Source organism: Amblyomma americanum, chromosome 3, assembly GCF_052857255.1.
Source record: "Amblyomma americanum isolate KBUSLIRL-KWMA chromosome 3, ASM5285725v1, whole genome shotgun sequence".
NCBI classification, from domain to species: domain Eukaryota; kingdom Metazoa; phylum Arthropoda; class Arachnida; order Ixodida; family Ixodidae; genus Amblyomma; species Amblyomma americanum.
In genome coordinates, this window is record NC_135499.1 from 147,476,677 (window position 1) to 147,503,863 (window position 27,187).

The following is a 27,187-nucleotide window of genomic DNA, read 5'->3' on the forward strand; positions in this document are numbered from 1 at the left end:
AACAACAAGGAATTAATCTGACAGACGGGGCAGTTCATGCTTTGTAGCCACATTCAGCTCCGCAAGCTTTGTTGCTGGCAAATGATGGCCTCTACTGGGCAACCTTTTTACAGACATCGCTGGCATGGTACGCATTCAGTATTGTTGAACATGGACATCTTGAGCATACTGATCCGATGAGTGGGCGAACTTCGTGGCGATTATCGAGCCAATGAATAGCGGACAAGAACTTGGTAGCTAGATACAAAACGCCGCGGCTTTCACGGTACACATCGGCGAAGGCATGCACGGCACGTGCCGCTTTTCACATACGGGAGCACTTGACTGTTTAAAAGAGACCACACTCGAAAAGCATGCTTCTAAACAAAAATAATAAAGCAGGGGTCCATCGATTTCTGTTTCCTCAACAATCGGAAAATGGGCACCATGAGCAAGTCCGCTTTCCCAAGGATCACTCAGCTCGCGTACTAAGTTGAAGGCTTCCCAAAAGAGAACACGGAAAATGCATTTTATTTCGCTAAGCTAAAAGAAAAAGCTTTTCGAGCGACCGCTGTCTACGGTGTGCATGTAAGCACCTCTACAGCTCGCAGCATACGACGAGGGCGTGTATGCCCTCGTGACGTCAGCGATCAGAGGTTGCCGGACCAGCAAGGAGTTCGCAGAAGAAACGAAAAAATTTGTTTTAAAAATATTTACCGCACAGAATCAACTGAAAAATTCGAGGAATTGTAATTTAGCCTGTTGGGAATTAAAGGCGATAAGCAGGGTATGCGGGAAAACAGGCCGTCATGGCCCCTCTAAGGTGAAGGGAGCCGCAGCGCCTCCTGCCAGTGTCTGTGCATACAGCACGCCGTCGCCCCACTACCCACCCAATGTCGTCACTGGAAGACTGAAATGGGAATGGGAAGCACAGTGAAAATTGAGGGCTGCTTTTTGTTTGCTTGTACTTTGAAATTTGTTCATTGAATAACTCCCGTTCCTATGCGTCGATTCCTGTAATTCTTTTTGAGTCAGTGTCTGTGTGACATAAAGAATTCACTTGAAGTATAGCCAGCATCCCTTCAAGCAGTGTTTCACAGCCCCTTTAAAGTGACAATGAGGATAACTCCATCCAATTCTTCTTGGTACCCACCGCGGTGGCTCAGTGGTTAAGGCGCTCATCTACTGAGCCGGAGTACCCGAATTCGCACCCGACCGCGGCGGCCGCGTTTCTATCGTGACGAAACGCAAAAGGCGCCCGTGTGCTGTGCGATGTCAGTGCTGGTTAAAGAACCCCAAGTTATATTTCCGGAGACCTCCACTATGGCACCTCTCTCTTCCCGTCTTCTTTCACTCCCTCCTTTACCCCTTCCCTTACGACGCGGTTCGGGTGTCCACCGGTATATGTGAGACTGTTATTACTGCGCCATTTCCTTTCCTGAAAACCAATTTTCAATTTTAGAAATGGATGCTGTGACTTATCTGGCGATGTTGGTGCTTGGCAGCAAAATACGCATATATTGGCGCCGAAAATTGGATTTTAAGATTTTGCCTCTGTTGGTGGTAGTTTTTTTATTAAAATAATAGTAAAAAGGAAGGAAAAATTTTGGCTAGCACCTTCATCTGCCATCGATACTGAAACACCTGACCTGGGGCTCTTTTTTTTTTTTTGCCACTGTTTGATTCAAGACTCGTGACGTTCAGACGGATAAAACTCCATGATAGCCATTTTGAAGTGGTGTAGCTTAGCAGTGGCGGAACTGCTGCTCCATTTTCGCCTAACCGCGCCAAAATGGGTAATTCTACTATGTGCTGCTACTAAGTCGAATTTTTGCTCACTCTGCGCCACATCTACCGCAGAGGGTCTCAAACATGGAGGGGAAAAAAAAAAACTGAGGAGGGAGCATCCAGCGAGAGACCTGAAGCCTAGTCGTACAAAGTAAAAATGCATTAGAGTCGGTCAAAGTCCGCCCCCCCCCCCACGTAACCACGCCACGTGATAGCGTGCGGTGATATCTAGCGCCGCTGGGCGCGCGCATGCGCGGATTAGCGCGGCAGGCTGACTGAAGATGAACTTCCTTGCTGTAGACGCCCGCGCCACGGGTCGCGCAGACGCGCGCACTAAAACATACCAACACCAAAACACAGGACTGACCGGGAGAGCGAAAAACCGGGGGAGGGAGCGGCTTCACGAGCGCTTGGCTTGCGAAGGCTTGCCGCTTGGCGTCGCGCTCCCTCCTCAGTTTTTTTCCTCCACGGTCTGAAACGAACTTTGATGGGAACAAAACCGAAACCGAATGCTGCGCTGGCTGCTGTAGCTCACGTGGCCCGCTCGAGATGGCTGGCGGGCATGGCGGGTCGCGTCAGCCATGCGTCAGCGCGCCGCTTTCAGCGTACTCCCAGCCTGGACGAATAATTCTTTGCAGCAATGTTTTTGTTGAAGCTGATAGGTAAAAACTCATGACCGAATATACCTGAGGAACTTTGTGTGGTAGTGCGGTGTATGCTATTAGCGCAAGCTCTGGGCATCGGGCTCCGCGTTGGCTCGCGCGCTCGTCGTTGGCTCGCGCGCTCGTCAGAGGAGTTGCGGGTTCCTTCAAAAGTTGGCGGCGGCGGGCGTGCACTCGTGGCTCCCACGACTGTGCCACAGAAAGTAGAGGTTGGCGGATACGCGGAATAGGATGTAAGCTTCTGAAGAGTATTTTTTATTTGATACTGACGACGTATCTGCTGCTGGAAGTGTTTAACGAATGTTCGAAAATCGTGGATTTTCCTTTTGCCCCGAACTCGCAGTCTAACATCTGGCACGCTTCAAAAGCGCGCTCGCGGATCGGAAAGACCGCGTGGCGCGTCATTGCTCCGTACCGTGAGACAGTCGATAGACGACTGCCTGTGAACGCTCCGGCGACGAAAGCGAACCAGCACATAGCTGCTATAGTTTTCGACTGCTTAGCAGACGCGGCGCGCACTGATACGGGGCTTGCGGAAGGTAGCTGGGCGAGCGAAGCTTCGGCGGGTAAGCGTGCGCTCCTGCAGTCGCGTCGTTCTTTAACCCCACACGGTTTTAGTTTTTTTTTAGCCATATGGGAAAGCAAAAATCGGATGACGAAACATAAGTGTCAAAGCCTGCTCGCGCAGCTGCGCCTCGTGCAGCGCGGCTTAGTTTCGTTTTCGCGCCATCGGTCGCCCCACTGCAGCGATGGAACTACATCAACAGCCGCAACAAATATCGCTTTGCCCAACTGGACACAGAGCGTAATTTAGGAAATTTCCTGGAAGTTTCTCAAACAGTAGCTTACCAGTGCTGTTGTGAAAGCCTGCTTCAAACTTGCCCATCGCATTTTTCATGCGCTGATAAGAAAAAGTCACTGGATGGTTGCGAGTTTGTTACCAGAATGATCCAGCGTTAGCTGGCTTGTGTTTGCGAAGTTGTGGAGACTTATTAGACTTGATATGTTAGAATTAATGCCCGAACCACTATGCCATCATTAGCCTAACTGATGATGATGAATGCTTTTAAGCATTAAAACTCCGCCTCTGGTATCCCATCTGTAACCATTATTTACATGTCAAACCATCGTAAAGAGCTTAAAAGCATTCACTATCAGTATTAAGTGAGTTGTACGTAGTAAACTTTAAATGTATACAAGATCAGGAGGCATGTGCGACCATTAAAATGTCGATTCTGGCTTGCATGTGAGTGCAGGTGCCAAGAAGGAGCGCAAGGAGCTTGAGAAGCCCATCATCTCACCGCCAACCAACTTTGAGCACACGGTGCACGTGGGCTTCGACGCCGTGACGGGCGAGTTCACAGGCATGCCAGATTCATGGGCGCGACTGCTCCAGAACTCCAACATCACCAAGCTGGAGCAGAAGAAAAACCCCCAGGCTGTGCTGGACGTGCTCAACTGGTACGATGCCTCCACCAAGGACAAAGGAGCCTCCAAGTACATGACCATGAACCGGACACTTGGTGAGTCTCAGCGAGCAGTCCTTTAGAAGAAGCACTCCTCTGGCACTGTGGCAGTGGAGATTTGTGGTTTTTAAAGAACTGTGCATTCACTAGACGCGCCTTTATTGAGCTTCAAATGTGGAAGTGTTGTGGCAGAGTGGCAGCGTCCCTGTCTTGCATGCCGGCGGCCTCAGTTCGATTCCCACCTAGAACCCAATTTTATTTTCTTATTATTTTATTTATCATACAATTTATAATTAACAGTTGTGCGGACACTTGTGTGGACAGCCTCTGTCTACAACTTCCGTCCATGCCACTCATAAGCCAACAAAGGCTTTCGCTTTAAAAGATTTCTTCTCTGTCTGCTGCTGCCGCTGTTGTGGCACTGGTGTAGGGTTGCTCTTCTCATTCATTGCAGTGGGTGGAAAAGATAAAACAGAAATTGCAAAAATAAAAAACAGCGCGCAACAAATATAGAAGATCATTTATCTATTACAGCCTGTGGAGCTGACGTTTCTTTTTTTTTTTGCAAAAGTGTGGATGAGTAAATGTCTACAGGTATTGTAATAATAGGTATTGTAGTCCAAAAACTGTTGCCTATTATTGTAGTGTTGCTTTTTGAGTGCTCTTTTGATTAGTGTACATCTACTCTGGCCAGTCGTGAACACCTGTGAACTAATTTCTGTGCTGAATTGTGAACATTCATAAAGCTGATGGCCACTGTAGTCAGTGGCCACAGAAAATTGTGGTGTGCATTGGCCTATTCCATTGAGGTCATTTGTCACTGGCGCATTGGGATTGGTTAGCACTGTGTTGTCATTTTGGGGGAGAGTATTGCAAGGTTCATTCTCCTAGTGCCATTGCCTCTGTGAGTTCTTATTACTTATGTGGCTTTATTTCCAATGTTTGCCTGCCCTCTCACTGTGTCATGCTCTTCTCTTTCTAATGTGTTCCCACCCCACGCCTTTTGTTTCTTCACCTCCTTACTTTCCACCTGCTTTACACTGGAACTCACCAGCTGAGCTTTTAGAGCTGTGGCAGATCTCACGTACGTAACACTCTGGCATTGTTTCTTCCAACCCCGCTTCTTGTTTATACTCCTAAAACTTCATTTGATGTGGTATCGTTTTTATTCCTTTTCCTATTCCCACAATTCTCTCCTCTCTATTTCAGATTTCTTGTCTTGTTTTCGCTTTATATATGCGTAGATTTAGGTGCCATTTTTCTTTTTCTTTTGTGTGCTGCAGCATGCTCATTTTCCTTGTTGTTTTCTTTCCTCAGAATGCTTGTCTGTTTTTTTTTTTCCTTTTTTGTCCATTGAAATTTCAGCTACCACAGTTGGCATGTTATGTCTGAAAATTGTCTTTCGGCACAAGTGATGTCTTCAGACAGCAGCTATAGCAGGTCCATCACCATTGACTGGTGTAGTGATGACCATGCAACTATTGCTACCCATTACTTTAGATACCTGATAAGGGTGAGGGTGATAGCAACTGTGCTCATAATTTTTTTTGACAGAGCTTTTGTTTACACACACTATTATCATTCGACTTAAGAGGAGGATTCCATGAACAAGGCTGAGCCTGTAGAACTCCTTGGGCTACATGCTATTATCATTCAATTTAAGAGGAGGAACCCATGAAGAACACAGAGTCTGTAGAAAATCTTGAGCCAGCAGTGAGGTTGAGACCAAAGAAAGGTAAACTCGCAGCGGTGGGGCCTTGATCATGGCAGTGAGGTAGTGAGGTCATGTGAAGTGCACTCTCAGTGCTCTTTGTCACCTTCTTGCAGACCCTTCTCCCCGCCCAAGTTACTTGGGAGACAAGTATGCTGTCGCGACGACGGTGATTGGATCATCCACCTCGGTGAGTCAGGGCCATGGTTACGAGCCTATCTGTGTTGTTCTGCACAGATGGCTTGTGCGTGCCTGCTGTTGAAGCTGGCAGTCAGTTAGGGCGCACACCAAGGCATTAACCTCCTGCAACCCTTTGCTCTTGGCATTACAGGAGGACAGCATATCTGAGCCAGAAAATGCACCCAAGTTCTTGTCGCCTCACGAGCCCCGAAGGAATGTCTCCGAGAAGATCATCTATAAGGTTAGTGCTCCTGCTTACATTGCGCCTGTTTCTTTTTTATGTGGTACTGCAACTTCCTTTTAATTATTAAACGTGAATGCCAGTCACAGAGGTGGCACACTTAGAACTCTGATCAAGGATTCTTGGTAGTTCTTGCGTTGTTTTTGCCCTTGCCTTCCAGAAAATTAGTGCATTTTATATATCCTATAGTTCTCACCATTCAGCGGAAGCTAGGGAGCCGAAACACGTCCTGCCCTCTCTTCTTGCACAGCGGAATATAGTTCCCGTTCGCAGTTATTAGTTTTCTCTTAAAACATAGTATATGCCGCCGCGGTGGCTTAGTGGTTATTGTGCTCGGCTACTGACCCGAAAGATGCGGGTTCGATCCTGGCTGCGGTGGTCGGATTTCGATGGCCCGTGTACTGTGCAATGTCAGTGCATGTTAAAGAACCCAATGTGATCAAAATTTCCGGAGCCCTTCCCTATGGCGTCCCTCATAGCTTGAGTCGCTTTAGGACGTTAAACTCCCATAAACCTAAACCTGTAACATAGTATATCATCAGTATTCATTATTTAAGGAATATTTTTAACACAACTGTCAGCTTTCACTGTTGAAAGTCGAATATAAAGCAGTTTTCATTATTACAGCAAATTTACTAGGCATTCATGATGATTCAACTGCACAAGCAAACAAGACAGAGTAAAAGAAGATACACACCTTCATTTACTATGTCGTGTTTGTTTGCGTTGTTGAATCATCATGAATTGTTACCAACTCGCCCAATCTGCAGTTCTTACTAGGCATGTCTAGTTACAAGAAGCTTCAACAGATAGCACCAGCTGCTCTAGCGCCAGAATAAAGTTATTGTGAGGAGAGAAACACACCAGGTGGGCAGGCGCACTGTCATGCGGCTGAGGTATTTGGCAGAATAACACACTTAACGGACGCTCCACCCTTGTAGCCTTCCTTTCATTGCCAAGAAAAGCTGTTGGAAAGTGTATAGATATTGCATGTACGGCTGTCGCATTCCCTTTCTCCAGAATGTTCCATTGCTCATTTGAAGTATAGTCGGCAAATTTAGATGCATATTGTTACGGTGTGGGATGGCACAGGAAGACACGAACTCAGGATTCTCCGACAAACCGCCGACTAACTGTCCTTCTATTTCATGTTTTCGCACTCATGTGCTCGCGCCGCGCTTCGTTCTCGTGCCTTTCCTGCAGCACGGCCTCTTCATCCTCTTTTGCCGTTGCAATATGCATGCATGCTAAATGCACTGATAGAGCGGGAGTGCAGCTTCCATGCAGAAATTTCGTGCCAACATTTGCTGTTGATGTGGCGAGGGAACTGCGGTGTGTAGTTTGGGGGGTGTTTCATATCGCTAGCTCTCTTGGGAATCTGCTGTGAAGGTGTAACCACAGCACTGAGCTTGACCTCTTTGCACTCTCAGCAGGAGCCGTCTTCTCCCGAGGAAGATGACGACGAGCCCGGTCCGCCGCCCCCCATCGCCACCCGGCCAGACAAGACCAAGTCTATCGTGAGAAACTCTTGTACCTCTGCTTTCCTGATTCACAAGCTCATTCCTCCAAATTTGGGGTTGCACAAGAATTCGTGTTCTAGGTAAACTGAGTGGTCTGAGCTTGTATTCTGCAAATGTTGCCTTTTGTCATTATATTGCCACCTCTCGAGCCTCTGTGAAAGTCATGATCATTCATTACACAGCCTGTGGCATGGAGGGCAACGTGGCTTGTCTCATGATAACAGGTACCGCGACCCTGCAAGTGCGAATCTACTTTGGAAACATATTGTCACACTGCCTACATAAAAATTAAATGCGAATGCATTTCCTGTGTTATCGCTCAGTTCATGGTGTGGCATTAATCACTTCTATCTATTGTGCCTGTTCATGTCAAAGCTTGAATTGTGCCAGCTTCCTGCTTGGGTGGATGCAGAAATGGGAAAGAGCATGTCATATGAATTACATTTCATACACTGGTAGTACATGCTATTGTGATCAAATGGAATGCGAATTAAGTAATAGGAATTTGGCAAAATGAGAAGATTCAGATAAGAACAGCAAATGTAGAATTGTCAGTTTTAAAAGATGGACAACCACAAATTTGGGTCATTTGATAGAACCCACATGATTGGCTGATGTACACAGGTCTTCCTTGTAATGGTATCTTAGCACAGTACCAACACAATATGTTTTAGTAAGTTTTCTTTTGCATGAAAGCAGTTTATTTGTAATTCCCAGTAATTCATAGGTTTTCTGTGGCTTATAATTTAAATATGTAAATTATTCCAAATAATTTGAGCAGCCAGTATGCCTCCGGCCAGAAAAATGTGTTGACTTAGTAGTGGCCTCGAGGCTCTTGATGCATGCAACACTCTGCTGTTTCTAAGTTGCCCTAAAAGTCGGAGTGGCATTCAGTTTACGTGCTGACAGCTTAAAGGGACACAGAGGAGAAATAGAAGTTGCCTTGTATAAATAGAATACCAGCTCCTGAACACAAAAACACCACTCTTTCTGAACTCCGGATCAGTAGCTGAGCGCTATAACCACTGAGCCACCGCGGCGGGTAAAGTTCCTGGGTTCGAACCCGACCACGGCGGCTGCGTTTGATGGAGGCGAAACGCTAAGGCACCCATGTGCTGTGCAATGTCAGTGCACGTTAAAGATCCCCAGGTGGTCGAAATTATTCCCCTTCACTGAAGCACCTCTTTTCTTCCTTTCTTCTTTCATCCTTTATCCCTTCCATGGGGTGGTTCAGGTGTTGCTCAATATGTGAGACAGATATTGCGCCATTTCCTTTCCCCAAAAACCAATTTTCTTTTTCATTTTACTCTTTCTGAAAACAAAGCTCTTGTAAGGTAGAAAAGAGCAAGCAAGCATGATGCAACAAGTGCAAGCAAGCATGATGATGAAATGGGAGAAATTACGCACAGATCTCTGAGGCTGACAAACGTGCACGAAGGTTATGTGTTTGATCGGTATTAAGTATATAAGTTTTGTTTTAAAACCACCAGTGCACTTTTATCACACGAGGAAGATGAAAAAAAAAAGACAATCTGAATGTTGGGAAGTCAAAGAAAACCTCCAATTGGTGGCGCGCGCAAGAGGCAGCCAGCTGGGTTTCAGTATGTTTTGTGTTGCTTCAGAGCTATGCGCTCGGTGTGCCTGCATGATTTCGTTATGTGCCTCGATTACAAGGGCGGAGCAGCAGAGGACCTCCAAGTGCCTCTCTAAGTGCTCCTTGGACTAAGTTCGTGCAGTGGCACGCAACTGCAACAAGGAAAAAGAGCTGTGTATATACAGCCAATGTTCAGCGTGGCTCGACATTAGCGAACGCACCGCTCGGCGTGTTCACTTTGTCAACGTACCAAGTCGCTGTGCTGCATAACCAGCCCTACCAGAATTTAAATATGCCCGCATGTACCAGTTGCTACACATAGGTATTGACGGTGGCTCGGTGGTGACAGCGACCCAGCTGACTCCTCTGTGCTCGGACTTTCTTCCCAGACCCGCTGCCTCAGCCCTCAAAAATATTGCATGCTGTGTAATGTTGAAGTCGCTGAATACAGACCGCAATTCTTTGCGAGAACTTCGTTGTCTGAATCGGGAACGGGATCCAGCGTTACATTGGTGCAGACGTAAACGAAATGACGACGGCTGATAGAGGCCTTCAACATCAGGCCGACAGTAGTTTTCATTTTGGCTGCTGCTAGGCGGGAGTGCAACGCTTGCGGCCAGCAATCACAAGAGTCAGTGTTTCCGTTTGAGCCGCTTACGTTACTATTCTCCGATTTCGTCGTCAGAGAGTCCCGAGTTTGAATTGTAGTGGCAGGAAACAGTTTTTCAACTTCAAATCCAAATCTCTTAGCAATAAATGCACCTTTCGTTACCGGACAGCGGCAAAAAAGCCACAAAATGCAGCACTATCAGATTTTACTAACAAAAAAAATTCGATGTTTCGACACCTAGTTCGGCCCTCATGGCTTGTGCTTTTTATCCTTCAGATTTTGTCTGTTTTCTTTTTTATTTGCTCCTCTCTTTTTTTTTTTCCACTGCAAACCGCAGCGTTAGCACGTGTGTGCATTTTGCTACAGCAACGGCTTTTATTGACACTTGCTGCGAGATTCGGATCAGTGTCGTAGAAAAATTCATGTCACATTGTCGCAGAAATCATTGCTAGTAGGGACATACATCACTGTAGTATGATAATTATAAACGTTGAGGAATAATTCCTGGCATATACCATAAAAACCGGACTATTAAGTCGGACCGGAGTATAGGTCGACCCTCCAACTTAGCAATTCTAAAAATGAAAAAAATCTTTTTCAATGATGAAAAAAGTACCGAAAGACACCCTTACCTTGAAACAAATGCGACTCGACAGGTTGCACAATGGTGACAGTATTTATTTTCATTTAAATGCTGCTCGTATGTACACCTGGCCAATTATTTAACAGTATCGCGTGCCCATCGACCCGCGTGTTTGTTTCTGGCACACAGAAGTACGGCGCCGTAGAGCAAAGCCTTTCTTCTTCATGAATCGCTGCCGCACCCAGGATGGCGAGCCTTTGAATTGTGCCCTCGTGAGTCTAGAGGCACGCGCGATCTCTACCGCTTTCACGCGGATGCATTTTGCAGTCAGAGGCAGTGATCTTGCACGCAGCGCAACCTTTCCTTCCAATTCTGGATACGCTGCGGTCCGCCCACGAAATGATGTTTTCTTTTTGTTGCTGCAAGTTTTAATACGCAGCTTCTGCCTCCGCCAGTACTGAATGCTCATTTCGGATACTCCAAATTCGCGCTGTGCCGCCAGGTTGCCGTGTGCTTCCGCGTATCAGTCGCGTTTTTCTTGAAGGTGACGGTGAATTGCCGCCGGCTTTTGCTAATTTTGAAACAAAATGTGAAAAAGCAGGCTTTAACCAAACAACGGAAACGCAAAATGGCGGTGCACGTCGCACTGCTGCTGATGGCGATGGTGATGGAGGCTGTTGACTTCATCCGCCCATTGTTGCAAGACTTCCGCAGTTTTTCTGCCAATGACCGGTATATAAGACGGGGGTCGACTTTTCGCTATCGGTTTTTGAAAAAAAGTTCGACCTATATTCCATTTTTTATGGTAGTTGGAGGTACAGTCGTGCTTAGCATCACCTTCAACACACTGGCATTGACCTTACTCTGGTTTACGATTGACAGCAAATAAATGTGCCCTGGTGCACGATGCCATACATGTTGGCACACGGCAAAAATGCCGAGTGCATAACGCTTCTGTAGAACTGGAATCGCACTACTTCATAAAGTGAACTCGTACCACGTGATGCGTGTTGCAGGTCATACTGAGCACGACAGTACCTTGCACATCATTCTTTGGGACTGTGTCATGTAATTAAATATGTATAAAAGCTTGAGTACTTACTTGTGCTGGTCAGCCAGCACTGACATACCATGAGTTAACCTCATACAGCCTATAATCTATCTGTTGGAGACGAGCAGTAGAGGCAGTGATCAATGCCTTATTCCATTTCACTGAATAAAAGGTTGTGGATCATTTGCAGAAACCGCAACATTTATGACAATACAGAATTGTTGTGCAAATTGAACATATATTGCAAACCTGTTATTGTAGACCTGTCGTGTTGTAGATTTTGCAAATGCCCAATGATTTCTGTTTTGGTCCTTCATGCCGCAGAGTAAAACTTATAGTAATATTCATGGTTTGTCAATGGGAAACACCAAAGTGCAATGCTTTTGTACTGTTTTTGTAAAAGCAAATCTAAAGGGTTATCGTCTTTGCCAAAAGTAACCAGGCAATGAGGTTTGCTTCTTGGCTGTGTAGCAGAGCACTTATGGCACCCCTTAAGCTGTAAATTGGTGCAAGGCGAGGAAAACCCTTGTTTTCACCTTACAGAGGGGTTCCATAAGGGCTCCTCTATGCGGCAGACAAGCAAATCCTGTTGTGTGGTTACTTTTGGCATAGACAGTACGTGTCGAAGCAGCTGTGCAGCCAATGATCTTTGAAATGCGTTACCCGAAGTTACATGTTCTTGATAGAACTTTTCGGTGCATCGTGCACTGTCACTCGGATTCCGGTGCGTCTGGAGGTAAACTTTGCTGATGAGCAGCAGTAAATTTGCTAGTCATTGAATGGTGATAGGTACGCACGAATATGCAAGGCAGGTCGCTCGCTGCGGTGTCTCAGTGGTTGTAGTTTTCACCTGCTGGATATAAGTTCAGAGGTTTGATCCCAGGTGTTGCAGTTGTGCTTCTATGGAGGTGGCTGTGTTGTTTCTGCAGTGGCTGTTCACTCAGTGAAATTATGCTGCATTGCTGTGTGCAGTACACAAAGCCCATCGAGGAGGAGAATAAGAATGGGGCGGCCCTGGGCTATGATGCGCGCGACATTGCCAACAACAACAGCACGGCTGCTGCGCCGGGTGCGGTGACACGGCCCCGCAAGAAGAAGATGACCGACGAGGAGATCATGGAGAAGCTGCGCAGCATCGTGTCCGTAGGCGACCCCAACCGCAAGTACACCAAAATGGAGAAGATCGGGCAGGGCGCCTCGGGCACGGTGAGCATCTCTCCGTTGTGCACTAAAAGGGTCGTAACCTCAAATTGTTGGGCTTGGAACTGCATGTTTCACCTTATAACTTTTGGTTCCGAGTCATTTCTCTTCAAGATATAGGTTCATTAGATTTGTCAGACATTTTGAAAATATTTAAAATTTTTTTTCATGAATAGCTGCCTTCACTGTTTAATGATCAAATGATCACCGTTGTCAGTAGCTGATACTGGCTGAACCTTGTGTCATCTCCTGCATGCTTTTCTTATTTTTCATCTGTTATATTTTTTAGGTGAAAAAACTGCCTTTGAGCAAGTTAGTATGTTTAAAGAGAGGATGTAGTGTTACTTAAGCAGTACCTTTTGATGAGTGGTGTGAAAGTGAAGCCGCAGAGGCTACGAACAAGATTTAAAGTGAAATGTGAGAGGTGTGTGTATTCTGCTTCTTCGCAGGTGTTCACGGCAATCGAAACGTCGACGGGTACAGAGGTGGCCATCAAGCAGATGAACCTGGCACAGCAGCCCAAGAAGGAGCTCATCATCAATGAGATCCTGGTGATGCGCGAGAACAAGCACCCAAACGTGGTAAACTACCTGGACAGCTACTTGGTGGGCGACGGCGAGCTCTGGGTCGTCATGGAGTACCTGGCAGGTGGCTCGTTGACTGATGTTGTCACTGAGACGTGCATGGACGAGGGGCAGATTGCTGCTGTCTGCCGCGAGGTCCTGCAGGCACTGGAGTTCCTGCACCGCAACCACGTCATCCACCGCGACATCAAGAGTGACAACATCTTGCTCGGCATGGATGGCAGCGTCAAGCTCAGTGCGTGGCCCCAATTTGCTCCCACTTTTTATTGCACAAATTGCATGTTTTTGCTGTCGTGCTGACTGGAAATACAATAATCCTCCTGCACTGGTTACCTTTTTTCTTTCTCTGCAATTCATATTTCTTTTTTATATGCTTAGTTGGTTGGCTAGCAGCTTATGGTTTGCTTCGTCTTTGAACCCTGCTTTCTATGAAGTGGTGCCAAAAGTTTGAGGGGTGACAGCTGTTACAGACCAGCGGGCTTTTGTTCTGAAGCCATTGCATGCCTATCTCAAAAATCTTGGTCAGCCTAGAGTTACTTTTTATAACTTTGGCTGATGTGCGCCACATGTGACTCGTATGGGATCATTCCATGCCAAACGCACCAGATTTTATGCTCCACCTTCCCCAATTTCTTACAGAAAATTTATGGCTCTTTATTGCACCGTCCAAAGTAATTTCCATCAAGATTTTTTTGCGAAAAATAATTTTCTGGTCTTGCAACACCCCTTGGAATTTTTCAGAACAGTGCAAAACTGGGTCTCATTAAAAAAATTACTTAAATATAAGGTTAGTTCTTATTCAGTGAATTTTTCTGAATAGTTTAGAAGCATTGTTCTTCAGTAGCAGCCAAAAATAAACTTGATTTTTATATTTTCATGTCTTTGTTTTATTCTGAAAAGTACCATTTTTACAATTTTTACAGAAAGCATATGTGACATTTGTTAGCAGTCTAAAACAATTCATTGGCTGTCTGGGACATTTACCACCTAATATAAATGTCATTCGAATAGAACAGAATAGATTAATGAAAAAGAATTCTCAATTCACAGGAAAGGTGCGATTTTCCGTAAATTTCATACAGAGGTGGTCTAAGTAAAAGTGCCAAATGCGGCTTTTTACATAGCCAATATGGTTGTAGTTACACTTAGTGATGCTTATTGGAGCAATTTTCGTTCTACGTGAAAAAACATTTTTCAAGTTGAATGTCATCGCCACCTGTAATTGCTATCCTGTAATGCTGCTGTATTGCATGGCATTCTTGCACTACTTCCTAAGAGGCATATGCTGGCTGTTTTGTGCTGTGATTTTTAAGTGGACCCTGAGATCTACAGAAATAAGTTGCTTCCTCCAGCCACAGGTGTTGACTGATTGTCATGACATCATGGGTAATCCTATAATTTATGGTTAATCTCCTAGCCTCTGCCAGCCCTCTATGATTTCATGCTACCAGGCACAAGGGGATTAATCGCAACACCATGACAAGCGATTGACACCGTTGGCTGGAGGGCTTTCTTTGAGAGGAAGCTGCTGCTTTGTTTTTGAGTTATATCTGACTATAGATGTCTTTTGCCCATACGGGAGGTGCGGGGTTCGATCCCCGGTGCCGCCGGGTACCCACTGGTGATACAATGGGTACAAGCTTTCCCCTGGCCTCGTGCTTGGCTTCATTAGGGTGAAATGCTTGGGAAATGGGCCTTTGACCCCACCTTGAGTAATCGAAAATACCTTATCCCATGGCGCTGTTTGGCCATAGACGCCCTCGCGCCATAAAAATCCATAATCATCAGATGTGCTTTGCCTGCTCGCCCAACTTTAAGTGCTTTTGAGTTTGCACTAGTAGCTGCAAGGCCGCCTCGGAGACAGACATAAGCAATGGATTTCTGCTGTCCCACTTTAATAATAGCTTCCGCGTGTGCTTTCTTTCATGGAATACCTAAGGTATCATCCTTTACCATGACAGTGGATATATTTTGGCTATTTTCAGTTAGGTAGTGCGGGCGCTTTGCACATAGTTTTTCTACCGCAGCGATGGTCCAGTGGTTTGATCATCTAACTTGCTTGCGGGAGGTGCGGGGTTCGATCCCCACACCTACACGCTTTCCCCTGGCCTGGTACTCAGCTTCTTTCGGTGAAATGCTTGGGAAATGGGTCTTTGACCCCACCTTGAGAAGACAAAAACACCTTGTGCCTTGGTTTAGCCCCAGATGCTCTTGCGCCGTAGAAATTCACAAATCCATAGTTTTTCTATGATCCTGCGAGGTACTCTTAAACGAGGTTTCACTGAATTTGCATGCTCATAGTGCAATGCCAGTCTCTAAGTCCTATTTTTGAAGCAGAAGCTGCGCTTCAAGGAGAGACAAAGTGCTTCTGATGATGAAAATGTCCACTTGAAGACACTGCTAGCTTTAATCTTCCTTTTTTTTTTTATGGGTGTGCTGTTATTGTCATCGGCTATCTAACCTCTTCCTTTCCTGTACTGTGCAGCGGATTTTGGGTTCTGCGCCCAGATCTCGCCCGAGCAGAGCAAGCGCACCACCATGGTGGGCACGCCGTACTGGATGGCACCTGAGGTGGTGACACGAAAGCAGTATGGCCCCAAGGTAGACGTCTGGTCTCTGGGCGTAATGGCCATCGAGATGGTCGAGGGCGAGCCCCCCTACCTCAACGAGAACCCTCTGCGCGCCCTCTACCTCATTGCCACCAACGGCAAACCTGAGATCAAGGAGCGTGACAAGCTCAGCGCTGTCTTCCAAGACATGCTTGACCGCTGCCTCGAGGTCGATGTGGACCGCCGCTACTCAGCTTCTGAGCTGCTCAAGGTGAGTGGGAGCTGCTTGTGCCTTTGTGTGGTTTGCTTTGGCTGTTCTTTTTCTGTCCAAAGAAGAATTGTGATTAGTTTCTAGCTGAGGACCAAATGAGGAGAGAAATGGTTAACTCTGTTACCCTATTATGTATTGTTGTGCGGCGGTAGCACTTACGCTCGGACATACGTGGGGCTAAAATTCAGGGGCTAAAATGATGGGCCCTTACAAGGCATCGCATCCTGAGCGTACATAATGTGACAGCTACCTGGTGCAAACGACCGCGCAACTTGAGAAAAGCCAGGCTTTCTGTGCTGGCAGTGCATGCTTTCTTGATCGAATTATTTATCTGCATTTTTTCATGTGATGGCTTAAGGCACCTCTCAGTTAGTATAAGGTGGAAGTCCAGGCTTATAATTGAGTTTAACTCCTCTTCTAGGTTGTGAACATGCTTGGTCTGTAATCCCTCAATGTTGTTTCGCGTGTATGTGTTCCTCTCCGACATTCTTAACCAGAAATTATGAATTCTTCTTTGATAGAATATTAAATTTCAACATAAAGGAATGTTAAAGGCTTGTTTCCTGTGTTTCATAGAAGTGAAGTTACTTGCAGAGCCTAAGTCTGTGCCTGCACTCAGTGAGGGAAAGGGAGAGAAGTTGTGCAGCAGGCAGTGAGGCTGCATTTGCACGCTTCAGGGCTTCAGCATAGCCACAGGAAGGCAGGCCCGAAACTTTGTATGTTAGCTGCTGTTCCCTGACGTGCTGCTACTGTGCATGTTGTTTATGGTTTCCTTTTCATAACCTAACCATTGCTTTCTAATTGTCTGGTTTTATATTTCTTACTATATTTTGCATCCTTGTCCTAAGATATTTTGGCTACCGAAACTTGCAAACGTACATGAAGTATGACGTTTAAAAATGGTAAGGTTTGCATGTAGGGCTGCGCTTCCCCATTCAGGAGCACTAATAGCCTGATTCTAGTACTAGGCAATCCTCACATTTCTCTCTTTTTTTTTTAACCGCACTCACTCTTTCTCCCTACTCCAGCATCCATTTCTGAAACTGGCACGACCGCTCACCAGCCTACACCCACTCATCGTCGCTGCTAAGGAAGCAGCCAAGAGCCACTGAGGAACTGGTACTCGAGAGCAAGCGGGCCCGCCACCTCCTTCCATCTCTCTGCTTCTGTCTACGTGGCCTAACAGATTCGTGTCCCTCTATTTCTTCACGGAGGGGGCTGGCGCCTATTATGTCCTCAGACGGGGGGGAATTGGGTCTGGCTCCGTCACTGTAAGGAGCACAGCCTCAAGAGCTGGAGGAAGGGGCTCCGAGAATGGGCCTATCGCCATGGCTTTGGTAAGGTGGCCCCAACTCGTTGGTCTGGTGGCTGGGCTATCTGGTCGGTGCTGCATTCACTCTTGAGTGGCTTTTCACCACTGGTGGCCTGGCTGGTAGCTGCCGCACACTATTAGCCCTGCAAGCTTTGCCACTGGGTGCGGCAACACTATGATTTTTGCTTCTCACATCAATATTGGGATGGCTTTCTGTGACCCACTGTTGCCACCTTGGACACTCATGTGCAAAATGGCCCCCACGCACCCACCGCAAGACTTGCAGATGCCTTCTTCGGTTTCCTGTGAAAAGCTGTGTGAATCACTGTATGCACTGGATGGTGAGATGCACGCATACTGCAGTGCGTAGCATTCTTCTGGCCCTCCGCTGCCATGTGCGAAACATTGCGGGGCTGTCGGCATGCAGAAGCTCCGGACAAGATTCGAGACCTTGACACCGTCGCTGGATGTAACAGAGTGACTATCAACCACTCCGCAGGAGCCTCATGCGCGACGTGCTGCAAGCAAGATCTCATCAAGGCAGAGACGAATCAGGCGAGGGCCGATGGCAAGTGCTGGGGTTCTCGCACTTGGAACGCTCATTGCTTGTCAGCCACACTGCTCGGCTTAAAAGAGTGTCCCTAGGAAAGGAAAACCAATTGTCAACCTACTCTGCATTTAGGAATGCGCTGGTTGTTGCAACCATGCACTGCTGGGGCATCAGGATGGTTTCTGTGGATGTAACCCATTGTTGTTGATTTGGGGTAAAAAAATTTTATTGCAATGCAACAAGGCAAGACAAGACTGTGTACAACAAAGCAGTTAAGGGCCAGAAAGCTGCTGCATTTGTCAAGTTATGGTTCCCACCATATTCTTGAAAAGTAACCTACAGAGTGCTGAAGGTGTTTCTTGATGCATGTCATTGGCTTTCGCAAAAGGCCCATTTCAGTGCCCTCTGGCCCTGTTGTAGGGAACCTTTTCATTAATGTTGAGGCACTGACAACAGAACTATTATTACTGCTATTGAGAAACGTGAGCATGTAATAATTCCAGCCACGTTGTAGCAAAGGGATGTCTCCAATTCACATTAATGTTAATAAGCAAGCCACACTGCATAGTCCTGCACCAGCTTTAAGTGGCTTGTTTTGGATACTTTGGAAACCCTTCCCTCTTGTAAGAGAACAAATATTTTTATGAATTGTTAGCATAGAGCTTCGATCATGAGAGCTTGCAAGAAGGTGCCCATAAACTTACGAGCAGTGGCATTTCAGTAATAGCAGGGAGGTACAGGGCAGGTTAACCAGAACTTGTTGACCTCTGCAAGTTATGCTAGTGACATGCATAAGGTGAAGACATCTTGCGCTCAGTGTTTTACTTTTCCATTGTGGCAAACGCAGCATGCTACTGTTCATTGCAACTTACGACCACTTTGCTCAGTATCAGAACTGGGTTTATAGCTGAGCATTCAACCTTGGTTGAAAGTAGCTGTGGTGAGTGGTCATAGCAGCTGTGTTACAAGGCTATTGGAAGTGGCATCACAATGACATTGATAGCTGTATTAGCTGCTGCTGTGCAGATTGGCAATGGGTTAAAATTTAAGTCATGAAAGCATGAAAGTGTGGCATCAAGCATGTGTTATCAAGCTTTGGATGACAAATGTGAGTCGTATCTTTGCTGGCTTCACGAAACAGACAAAGAAAGGTCCTTCCCTTGCTATACAAAACGGGCTCTCTGGCGAGTTTTATGGCTAAGCCCCAGAACTGTGATTGTCATGTGACTGTGCGTTCTTCATTTACAATTTTTTTGAGCAAGCACAGACAGACTATGTGTGCTGATGATTATGAGGTGTGTATTTTGACAAGTGTCACGATTGCTGCTGCTGTTCCAGCATAAGCTGCATTTTTTGAGTGTGAATGTGTGAGGCTTCTGCAGTTGGTGCAGTCGGCATTGCCATGACTGCCTTCGTGTACGTTTGGTTGCACATCTTGGTTGCACCTGAGAGCAGCAGCAGCAGCATCAGCTGTGCTTTCATCTTGGTCTATTTCAGTGTCAGCTAGAGAGTGTTAGTATTGTATGCAGGCATGAACAGTCAGCATTGCACACATTGCATGATGCTGTTTCGTGGCTTTTGTGCACTTGTGCTGTACTCAAAGCAGCACTGTGAGGATTGTGCTGGAGAAATGCTGGTTCATCGTAGATTGACTGCTGAGTTGGTTGGTCAGTCAGTCATGGTTGCATTGTTCTTTGCATAACCAGCTGTAACCTACCTCTTCTATAGCTTGCATCCGTTGGGGCCCAGGACTAGCTAGAAGCATGCCTCAGTTTTGCCCTGTCATTGGCAGCTCTCCGGGCAGTAGTGCGGTTTTCATCGGCAGTAAGAAACAAATGACTACTATATAATTAGGCAGCTCGAAAGGAGAATATTGGGCAGTGGAGAGCTTTTCAACAAGTCCACGTCTCCAGGTGTTTGCTTCCTCCTGAGTGGCAGTCTTCTTTGTGTTCACATCAAATCGAGCTGTGACTTTTGCAGTTTGTTCAATTTTATGACTATATAGTAGTGCTATTTACTTTTTAGTGCTGGCCATCTATTTATAATCTGTCAGGCACCCTAGTATTTATATATTTTCTTTTTGTCACTCTCCACGCAGCCTTTACAACTGACTAATTGGGCATGGAACCGGCAGTGAGAGTAACCGTCAGTGCAGTTTTTTTGTTATTAGCATTGCTGGTCTTCCAAGTCTTGGCATGTGGCAGCATCATAGCTTATGCAAATGGTACCAAAGAGATGAACGATAGGCGCGATTGGTGTGTGGCAGTCGGCTTGCATGTCACATTTCCTTTCGCCACGGCATAGTCCTTATCTTATTTTGCTCGGTTGCCTCGAAAAACCTTTATAAGTTCTCTTATATGATCTATTGCACTTGACAAGAGCAGAAAGCAGACGAAGCATGCACTGCTCTGAAGTCAGCTGTGAAAGTGCATGCATCCACTTTGAAGGTGCTCTGCTAACAGCCATTCATCAAGTCAGTGTGAGGCAGCCAGCAGGGGAATGTCTCTCATGCTGTTGTGCTGCCATATCTCCCACTAACACTAGTGCCAGACTGTTGGATTATGGAGTCTTCATTGTGTTGTGTTCCCTGTGCAATATCATTTTGTGTCATGTGGCTTCTTAATAACCAGTGTATTTTGCTGCATAATTTCAGTAAGGATTGTCAGAGTGGTGTTTTGATGGTCACCACTGCATAACAATGTTGTATGGCAGCACTTAGTTCCCTATTTTTCAATTGCAGCTGCTCTCATAGTCTTTGTTTCATGAAGTTCTGTTGGTTTTTTTTTGTGCTGAGGCGTCACTTGCATCATCAGACATTTGTATTGGGCACGCTCCAGCTGAATTGTTGGATTGTTTTTACACGACACTGATGAAAGCATAGAATTTTTCTAGTGTTTAATCTTGCATTTTCTAGGTATGATCCATTTTGGTGTTGAGGTGTGCATAAGGTTGTCTTTTGTTGTCGAGGGATAAGGGGAAAGAGTACAGTGGCCTATATTTTATTTTTTTTCATTAGAGCATGCACAGCAAGGCAGAATCACTGAGTCTTGCTTTTTAAATTTTTACGTAATGGAAGCATCTGTGTATAAATAGCACTTTCACCAGCTGTTGTTCCTGTGTTCAATATTCTTAGCTTTTACATCCACTTTAAAACTCTGCCATCAGTTTTCTTGCTTGCTCAATTCGTTCTTTTCCTTTTATGGATCTTTGTTTCAGGAGTTTTCTGCACAAAGAGCCAGTGCTTACTTCTTAACCACTTATAAGCCAAACCCCGTTCTATTTTGTCTAGCTGTACTTTAATATCCTTAGCTCATTTTTTGTTGGAAGCCAGCAGTGTGATCCTACATCCTTCCAGGTTATTTGCACTGTGTGCAGCTTGGCAGCTTAGTTACTGATTATGTTTGTTTGTTAGCTTTTCCTCTTTTTTTTTTGCCTTTCATGTTTACTCTTGTGGCAGCTTGATCGTCAGGTGTGTTGCGTTGAGACAAACAAAATGGTACACAGTTGCAGTGCCGGTGTACAGTTCTATTTTGTAAGGCTGCGTGGCACATGCAGTTTTTGTGTGAGGATTTTGTGTTTTTTCTGCTTGCTTTGTGCTACATCTTGAAGCTGAACTTTGTGTTGCTGTTTGGGATCTGTTTCTCAGATGTTCAAGGTGCATAACTTTCGCAGGTTTGCATTCTGCTGACGTGCATGATTATACAGCTTGCACATTGTTTCAGTGGTAAGTTGTTTGGTTGGTGTCCACCTTTCTTTAGTCGTCACCAGAGCATCACGAAAACAGGGGATTACATCTAGTTGTGTAAGGTGTCTTTTGTGTGCACGAAATCTAACTGATCTTATGTATTCTGCGCTGACATTATGTGCCTGGCCTGGCCTGTTATGGTCATGTCGCCATTTTGCGGTATGCTTTGTGGATTGGTGTAACAATCTGTGGGCAGGAGTGCCTTGCTGTCTGTGTGGTTACAGAAAAAAACAGGAAGAAAAAAATTTCCTGCCTTTTATCACCATTTTAAGAACTGTAAGTGTGAATTTTGTTGTGTTGAAATATGTGCAGATAATGGGGTTACTGTTACTGTAACTATAAGCTACATTCTTGCTGCAACTCTTTTGATTTAACCAGCCATGTTAGAGAATACAGCTTGCTCACTGCAGTTGCAGTCCGCCTTGTGTGAAGCACATGGACAGATGCGTGCTACATGCAACAGAGACTTGAGTACATGAATAGAGATGTTTTATAATTCATATTACATGTGGTCATGTGCATATTGGGAACCAGAGTAAGAATGTGAATGCATGGGGCGCTTGTGGTTTGTTTCGTCAAGGGATGCAGCAGTGCAGACTAGGCAGTTTACGAAAGGATTTATCTGGGCTTAATTTGCCTTGTTTAGTCATCGGACCATGTTACACATGATTTAGTCATGCAAACATCTCCTGCCAGTTGACTCCAGGAGAAGTCATTGTGCAGCCACTTCACATCTATGTGAAATTGGCATGATTCTTGAATGAGCATCTTGCTTCTCTGAAAAGGCATAACACTAGAACAAATGAACATTTTTCTTGGGAACTAAAACATTTAGCAAGACCCCCCCCTTTGAAGCTTGAAAAAACAACTTGTCCCGTGGCATTTTTAATCTGAGAACTACTGACACTATTTATAGATTCAGTAGAGTAATCGTTTTTACTGTGTTTAACTTTCAAATGACATGCTTGCACCTTTGTAGTGTCATATCATGCAGTTAAACTGCCCATTGTCATGTCGTCATATTTTATTTTAAATTATTTTAATGGTCATTGACAGTTAACCTTCCTATTTTAGTTTGGAGCTTGTGACATTTACACGCTACGCATGGTTTTTTTTTTTACCTTTTGGCTTATTGCTTGGTATGTTCCTTGCATGCAGAGACTTTGTGCCAGCTGTAAGTCATGTCCGGCATGTAAATATATTTGTGCCTCTGGCCTCTTTTTTTTTCCTCCTGTTGAATTTTTTATTTGTTTTCTTTTCTGATTATTGTGTCTCACATAGCCTATTTTCAGTGTTTTATAAAACAAGCCTCCCCACCCCCCCTCCCCCTTTTTTAAAGTGATTTACGGGAACTAGTAGCACGCATTCTCGTTTTTGGCTGAACTGATGTGGTGCACCTGCGATGTGCCAGTAGTGGGGTCACTAACGTTAACTAGCATTGACGTTCAGCTGTTGTTGATTTCTGACAGATTAGTTTTCTGGCGTTTTCATTTTTCGAATAAGCTACTGCTGATGTTCAAATTCGAAATGTAAACTTTTCTCACAAGAAGTACTGCCAAGTGACCTTTCACAAAGGGGAGGATATATTAACGTTCAGACGGTGCAGTGGCACATCTGGTTTCCAAGAAATTCAATGTAAACCATCAAAGCACTGCTTAGAAGGCAGATATTTCTGAAAAACAACTAACTTCTGAATAATCGTTCATTATGCTTGTGGTATTGGTAACGTGTTTGTGACTGCGGGAGATTAAATTATGATTCTGCACTCGCAGCAATGCTCCAAATACGGCAGTCTCGTTTTTGAAGTTGGATTCTGCGAGTGCCATTCACGCAGGTTATTGCTAACGTTAGTCTTTAAGGTAGGCTGAACTTGATGGCCAAATTTGCTTTTTAGATGAATTCAGCTTAAGTGCACAAGGGTACAAAGGAAAGATCATCAGAGGACAACCACTGCTCTGTGGTGATCTCCCCTTTGTGTACTTGTCCAGTTATGCTCAATTAAGTTGAGATGCCTTGTACAATATAGTCACACAGGACAGTTTCATACTTGTTTTTTCTTTGAAAGGGACATTCACTATCTATATTGCCTGTTTCACTCTTCACTGCCTGTATTATGTTGTGAATATTCCTGCTTCTGCCTGAATTAATGCCCGTATGCCTGCAATGAAATTGAGAAAAATTTAGTATTCTGAAAGGCTTGCACAGATTTTGAATAATTAAGCTTGCTTTAATGCAAATTTTTTTGGTTGCTTAAATGCTTATTGGTCATATTTCAAGAATTTTTTGTAGATGTTCTCAGCTTGCAGTTGAAATTAGTGGGTAACATAAGCAGCTGTGCCATCGAACATGGTGAATGGGCTGCCACCTAATTACTTGACAGCATTGAGATTAGCTCATTCTTGTAGTACACCTCAATAGTTTCTAAATGGCGTATTTTCAAACTCCATCCTCTTGACTAAATGATGCGCCGTTCCCACTTTACCGTTGCTAGTGCAAGACAGGACGTTGCACTTGCCGTGCCATTCTTAAAAGCACATTATTTTAACGTTGTGGAGAAAATGAGAAGATGAATATACTTGGAATTAATTACTTGCTAGCATGACCTTTCCAAATAAGGTGTCGGGTCATTCCTTGAAATGTGTCCTGCTTTCCGGGTGATAAGTAGGTCGCGAAAGCGGAGCCAGAAATTGTGTCCACAATAACCGCCTTCAATTTGCATACAATTACATGGTTCCAGCTGTTAACTTTAGCCAAATTTTGGCTTGTGGCTTCATGTTAGGTTTTGTTTGGGTGTAGATGTGACATTTGCTCTGGCTTTCCATTGTTTTCAAATTTATTTAAGGCAAGGCACTTTGCACTGTTGATCAGTTTTGAATTTTTGATGCTGCCTGCGAGTTTCCAAAAGTTGTGGCATCGCTTGTGGGTGCAGGAATCGTAAATCCATGAGTACCTAGCTTTGAGACCAGCAGAAATTGGCATAACTTTGCATTTAATTGCGGCATTGCATTGAGATAAATTGTTGTCTGGGCACATTTTAATGCACTGCTAACACTGTGACAAGTGCCACAGTCTGTTAAACTAGTTTCACATGTGCAAGAAAAAAAAAAAAACAGACCTGTAGGTGCAGCTACGCATGATTCAGTTGCAGATTGTCCACTATTTTTGAGACTAACTTTTAATGCATCTACTACGAAGAGGTTCCATCATGGGGTAAAGTGACAACACTTGTGTTCTTGGAAATTACCTTTGACTGTTTTTTGCTTTGAGAGTGTAGGCTTCTGAACACAGCATTTTGTACAACATGCTGGGAAATGGCTTAACACATCTTCACTCACTGGTCTCGGGCAACTTGAGAATAGCATATAACCTGAGCTGGCAAGTTGGACAAAATCAGCTTTTAAGCAAATATCTGTGCTGTTTCTGTTGTCTTGTATTGTAGAAAACATCAGAGTCAGGTTTCCATTCAGAGTTGATCTCATTCTTATTAACACGTTCACTGTGGCAGTGATTTTTGGGGCCCTAATCCCTGTGAGTTGTGGCTTACTGGTGGGCCACCTTTAGATTTTCCTGGGTGCGGCATCACCTGCCAGTGAGCCTCCAGAGAAATTGACTTATTGTAGCCGAAAACAGACGGAAATAGCAACCTGGCATGCGTATTTTTCGCAGGGTGTTTGAATAATCTGAGCTGCCTTGCACCCTTTGTAGCGCTACTCGGTTTTGTGCTGCACAGCAGGGATACACATCGTGACCCACCGGTGACCCATGATGCAGTGAATGTGTTAATGGGACAATGATAGGAAATGTAAAGCGTGCTGCTAGATTAGGTTGCACGTTGACTTCTGTAGACAGTTACGTCACAGACAGGCAAGAACTGTTGGCAAGTCAGAATAGGTAAATTTCCATATGCCATACAAATGCAAGACGACTGCTAGTGGAAGCACTGGCTGTAATGGTTCGATCATCCTTAGTGCCCTTCAACCTTGCATAAAGCAGCAAGGTCCCTTTACTTGTTCCAGACAGCAGCTGGCGTAACTGTACTTCTTTTACCAGTCCTATTGGTCTTGAGCTGGCTCCTCAGAATGCTGGCACTGTAGGCGGGCTGCTGTTCACTCTTAGTGCCGTGGTTGGGCCCTTGGAGGCAGCATCGAGCTACATCTCTGCTAGGTTGGCAAAGGCAGAAATTGATTGTGGCCAGCAGCGCATGACTTCTGACTGCACGTGTCCACTGGCTAGCTGCTGGTTTCCACCGCCACTGTGATTACTGTTAGATATTAGCCATGGAGCCTAATCTGGTTGCGATTTCCTTTTCTGCGTTCTCAGTCATTACAAGTCGGCTCTACATCTTATAAAGTACTTTTATTTTTTTTCTGGTGTCGCCATGGCAGCTCTTGTAACTGACACAGCGTCTCTTGCCAGCATGACTGCTCCTCCAAGAATCGAGCACCTATTGAGCAGTCAATGGTTGCAGTAGACTTTCTGCGTTCCTGCTCTAGTGGCCATTGTGTGTACCGGCCATGAATAGTGTTTGGCGTAGCAAGAGCACACAGCGTTTGTGTTGGGTATCTTTGGCCCGTGCTGGTTTCGAGTGCGCCGTGTGGTGCTTCGAACACCACATGCAAGCTCATATGGTGGGGCTGTGCTCCGCTACTGTGCTGTCTTTGCAGACTCGACGCACTTACAAGATAGGAAAATAGACGCGTGTGTGCGTGCAAGTATGCGTGTACTGCCCTCTTGTGGGTTGTCTGTGCGAGAACGTGTGGTAAGGTCATTGACAATGCGACGATTACCTGCTGCTTGGGCGCACGCCTGTCGTCACCATACTCCGTATGACGTGCCTCTCCCTTCTAGTGCGTACTACTACTGTTCCTCTTCGTTTCACAGCTGTATGCCACCACTGGCACCGCTATGGTGCTGTGCACTGTGCCACTTGCCGCAGTGTGAACGTCAGCGCTTCCCCCGCAGATGTGGCTGTGGTGGCGGAATGGCCATGAGACTTGGGCTGCTTCATCGAGAAGTGTGTGCATTTTTGCGTGTGTGCGTGAGTGTGCGGGTTCGAGTGTGACTTTTCACTTTAGCGGTAACGAACAACAAGGATGCAATAATGCTGGGTGAATAAAAGACTTTTATAGGAACTTAGCCGTATGGCCGTGTCCTTTTGATTGCCTGCATGATTCATGCAGTCAACCGTGTTTATCCATGGATTTGGTTTGGAGCTCGGTTTTAAACAGAATTTGGCAGAACAGATATGTGCTGTCGTTTTAGACTGTCAAAGTAGAAGCACGGCGTATGCAGCTGCCGCTGATGAGCCAAACTGGAGGTGTAAGAAAGGACATGCGCTGGACATTGGTGGCTCACCAGTTGGCATTCATGCCTGCAAAGGGCAATTTTATTGTCGTTGGGGTGCTTTTGTACAGCGTTCCGAGGAAGCTGCATCGAGGCACACAAGGTGGTCGCCTGAGAGCGCACCTTTGTATGCAGCCTGATTTCAAGTAGCTCAAAGCGAACCGAAAATTTGAATTATGCGGAGACTCGTGGGCAGTTTACCCGAGAGCAGTGACGATGCACCGAGTTGGCGAAGAATCGGTCCGCGC

General features: G+C 45.4%; 1 protein-coding gene across 3 annotated transcripts in view; it reads left to right on the plus strand.

Annotated features, from left to right (window-relative positions):
- The window catches only part of Pak (serine/threonine-protein kinase PAK 3-like protein), a 41,483-nt gene extending 14,755 nt beyond the window's left edge, over positions 1–26,728 (plus strand). For 2 of the 3 annotated variants that reach the window (XM_077658246.1, XM_077658247.1), the window contains exons 4-11: positions 3,686–3,952; positions 5,723–5,796; positions 5,938–6,027; positions 7,458–7,544; positions 12,358–12,591; positions 13,035–13,404; positions 15,655–15,989; positions 17,018–26,728. In XM_077658246.1, coding sequence (XP_077514372.1) covers positions 3,686–3,952; positions 5,723–5,796; positions 5,938–6,027; positions 7,458–7,544; positions 12,358–12,591; positions 13,035–13,404; positions 15,655–15,989; positions 17,018–17,101 — 1,541 coding nt within the window. In that variant the 3' untranslated portion in view covers positions 17,102–26,728. The remainder of the gene's footprint in view (positions 1–3,685; positions 3,953–5,722; positions 5,797–5,937; positions 6,028–7,457; positions 7,545–12,357; positions 12,592–13,034; positions 13,405–15,654; positions 15,990–17,017) is intronic. The other variant, XM_077658248.1, reaches the window with a different exon arrangement.
- The last annotated feature ends 459 nt before the right edge of the window (positions 26,729–27,187 follow it).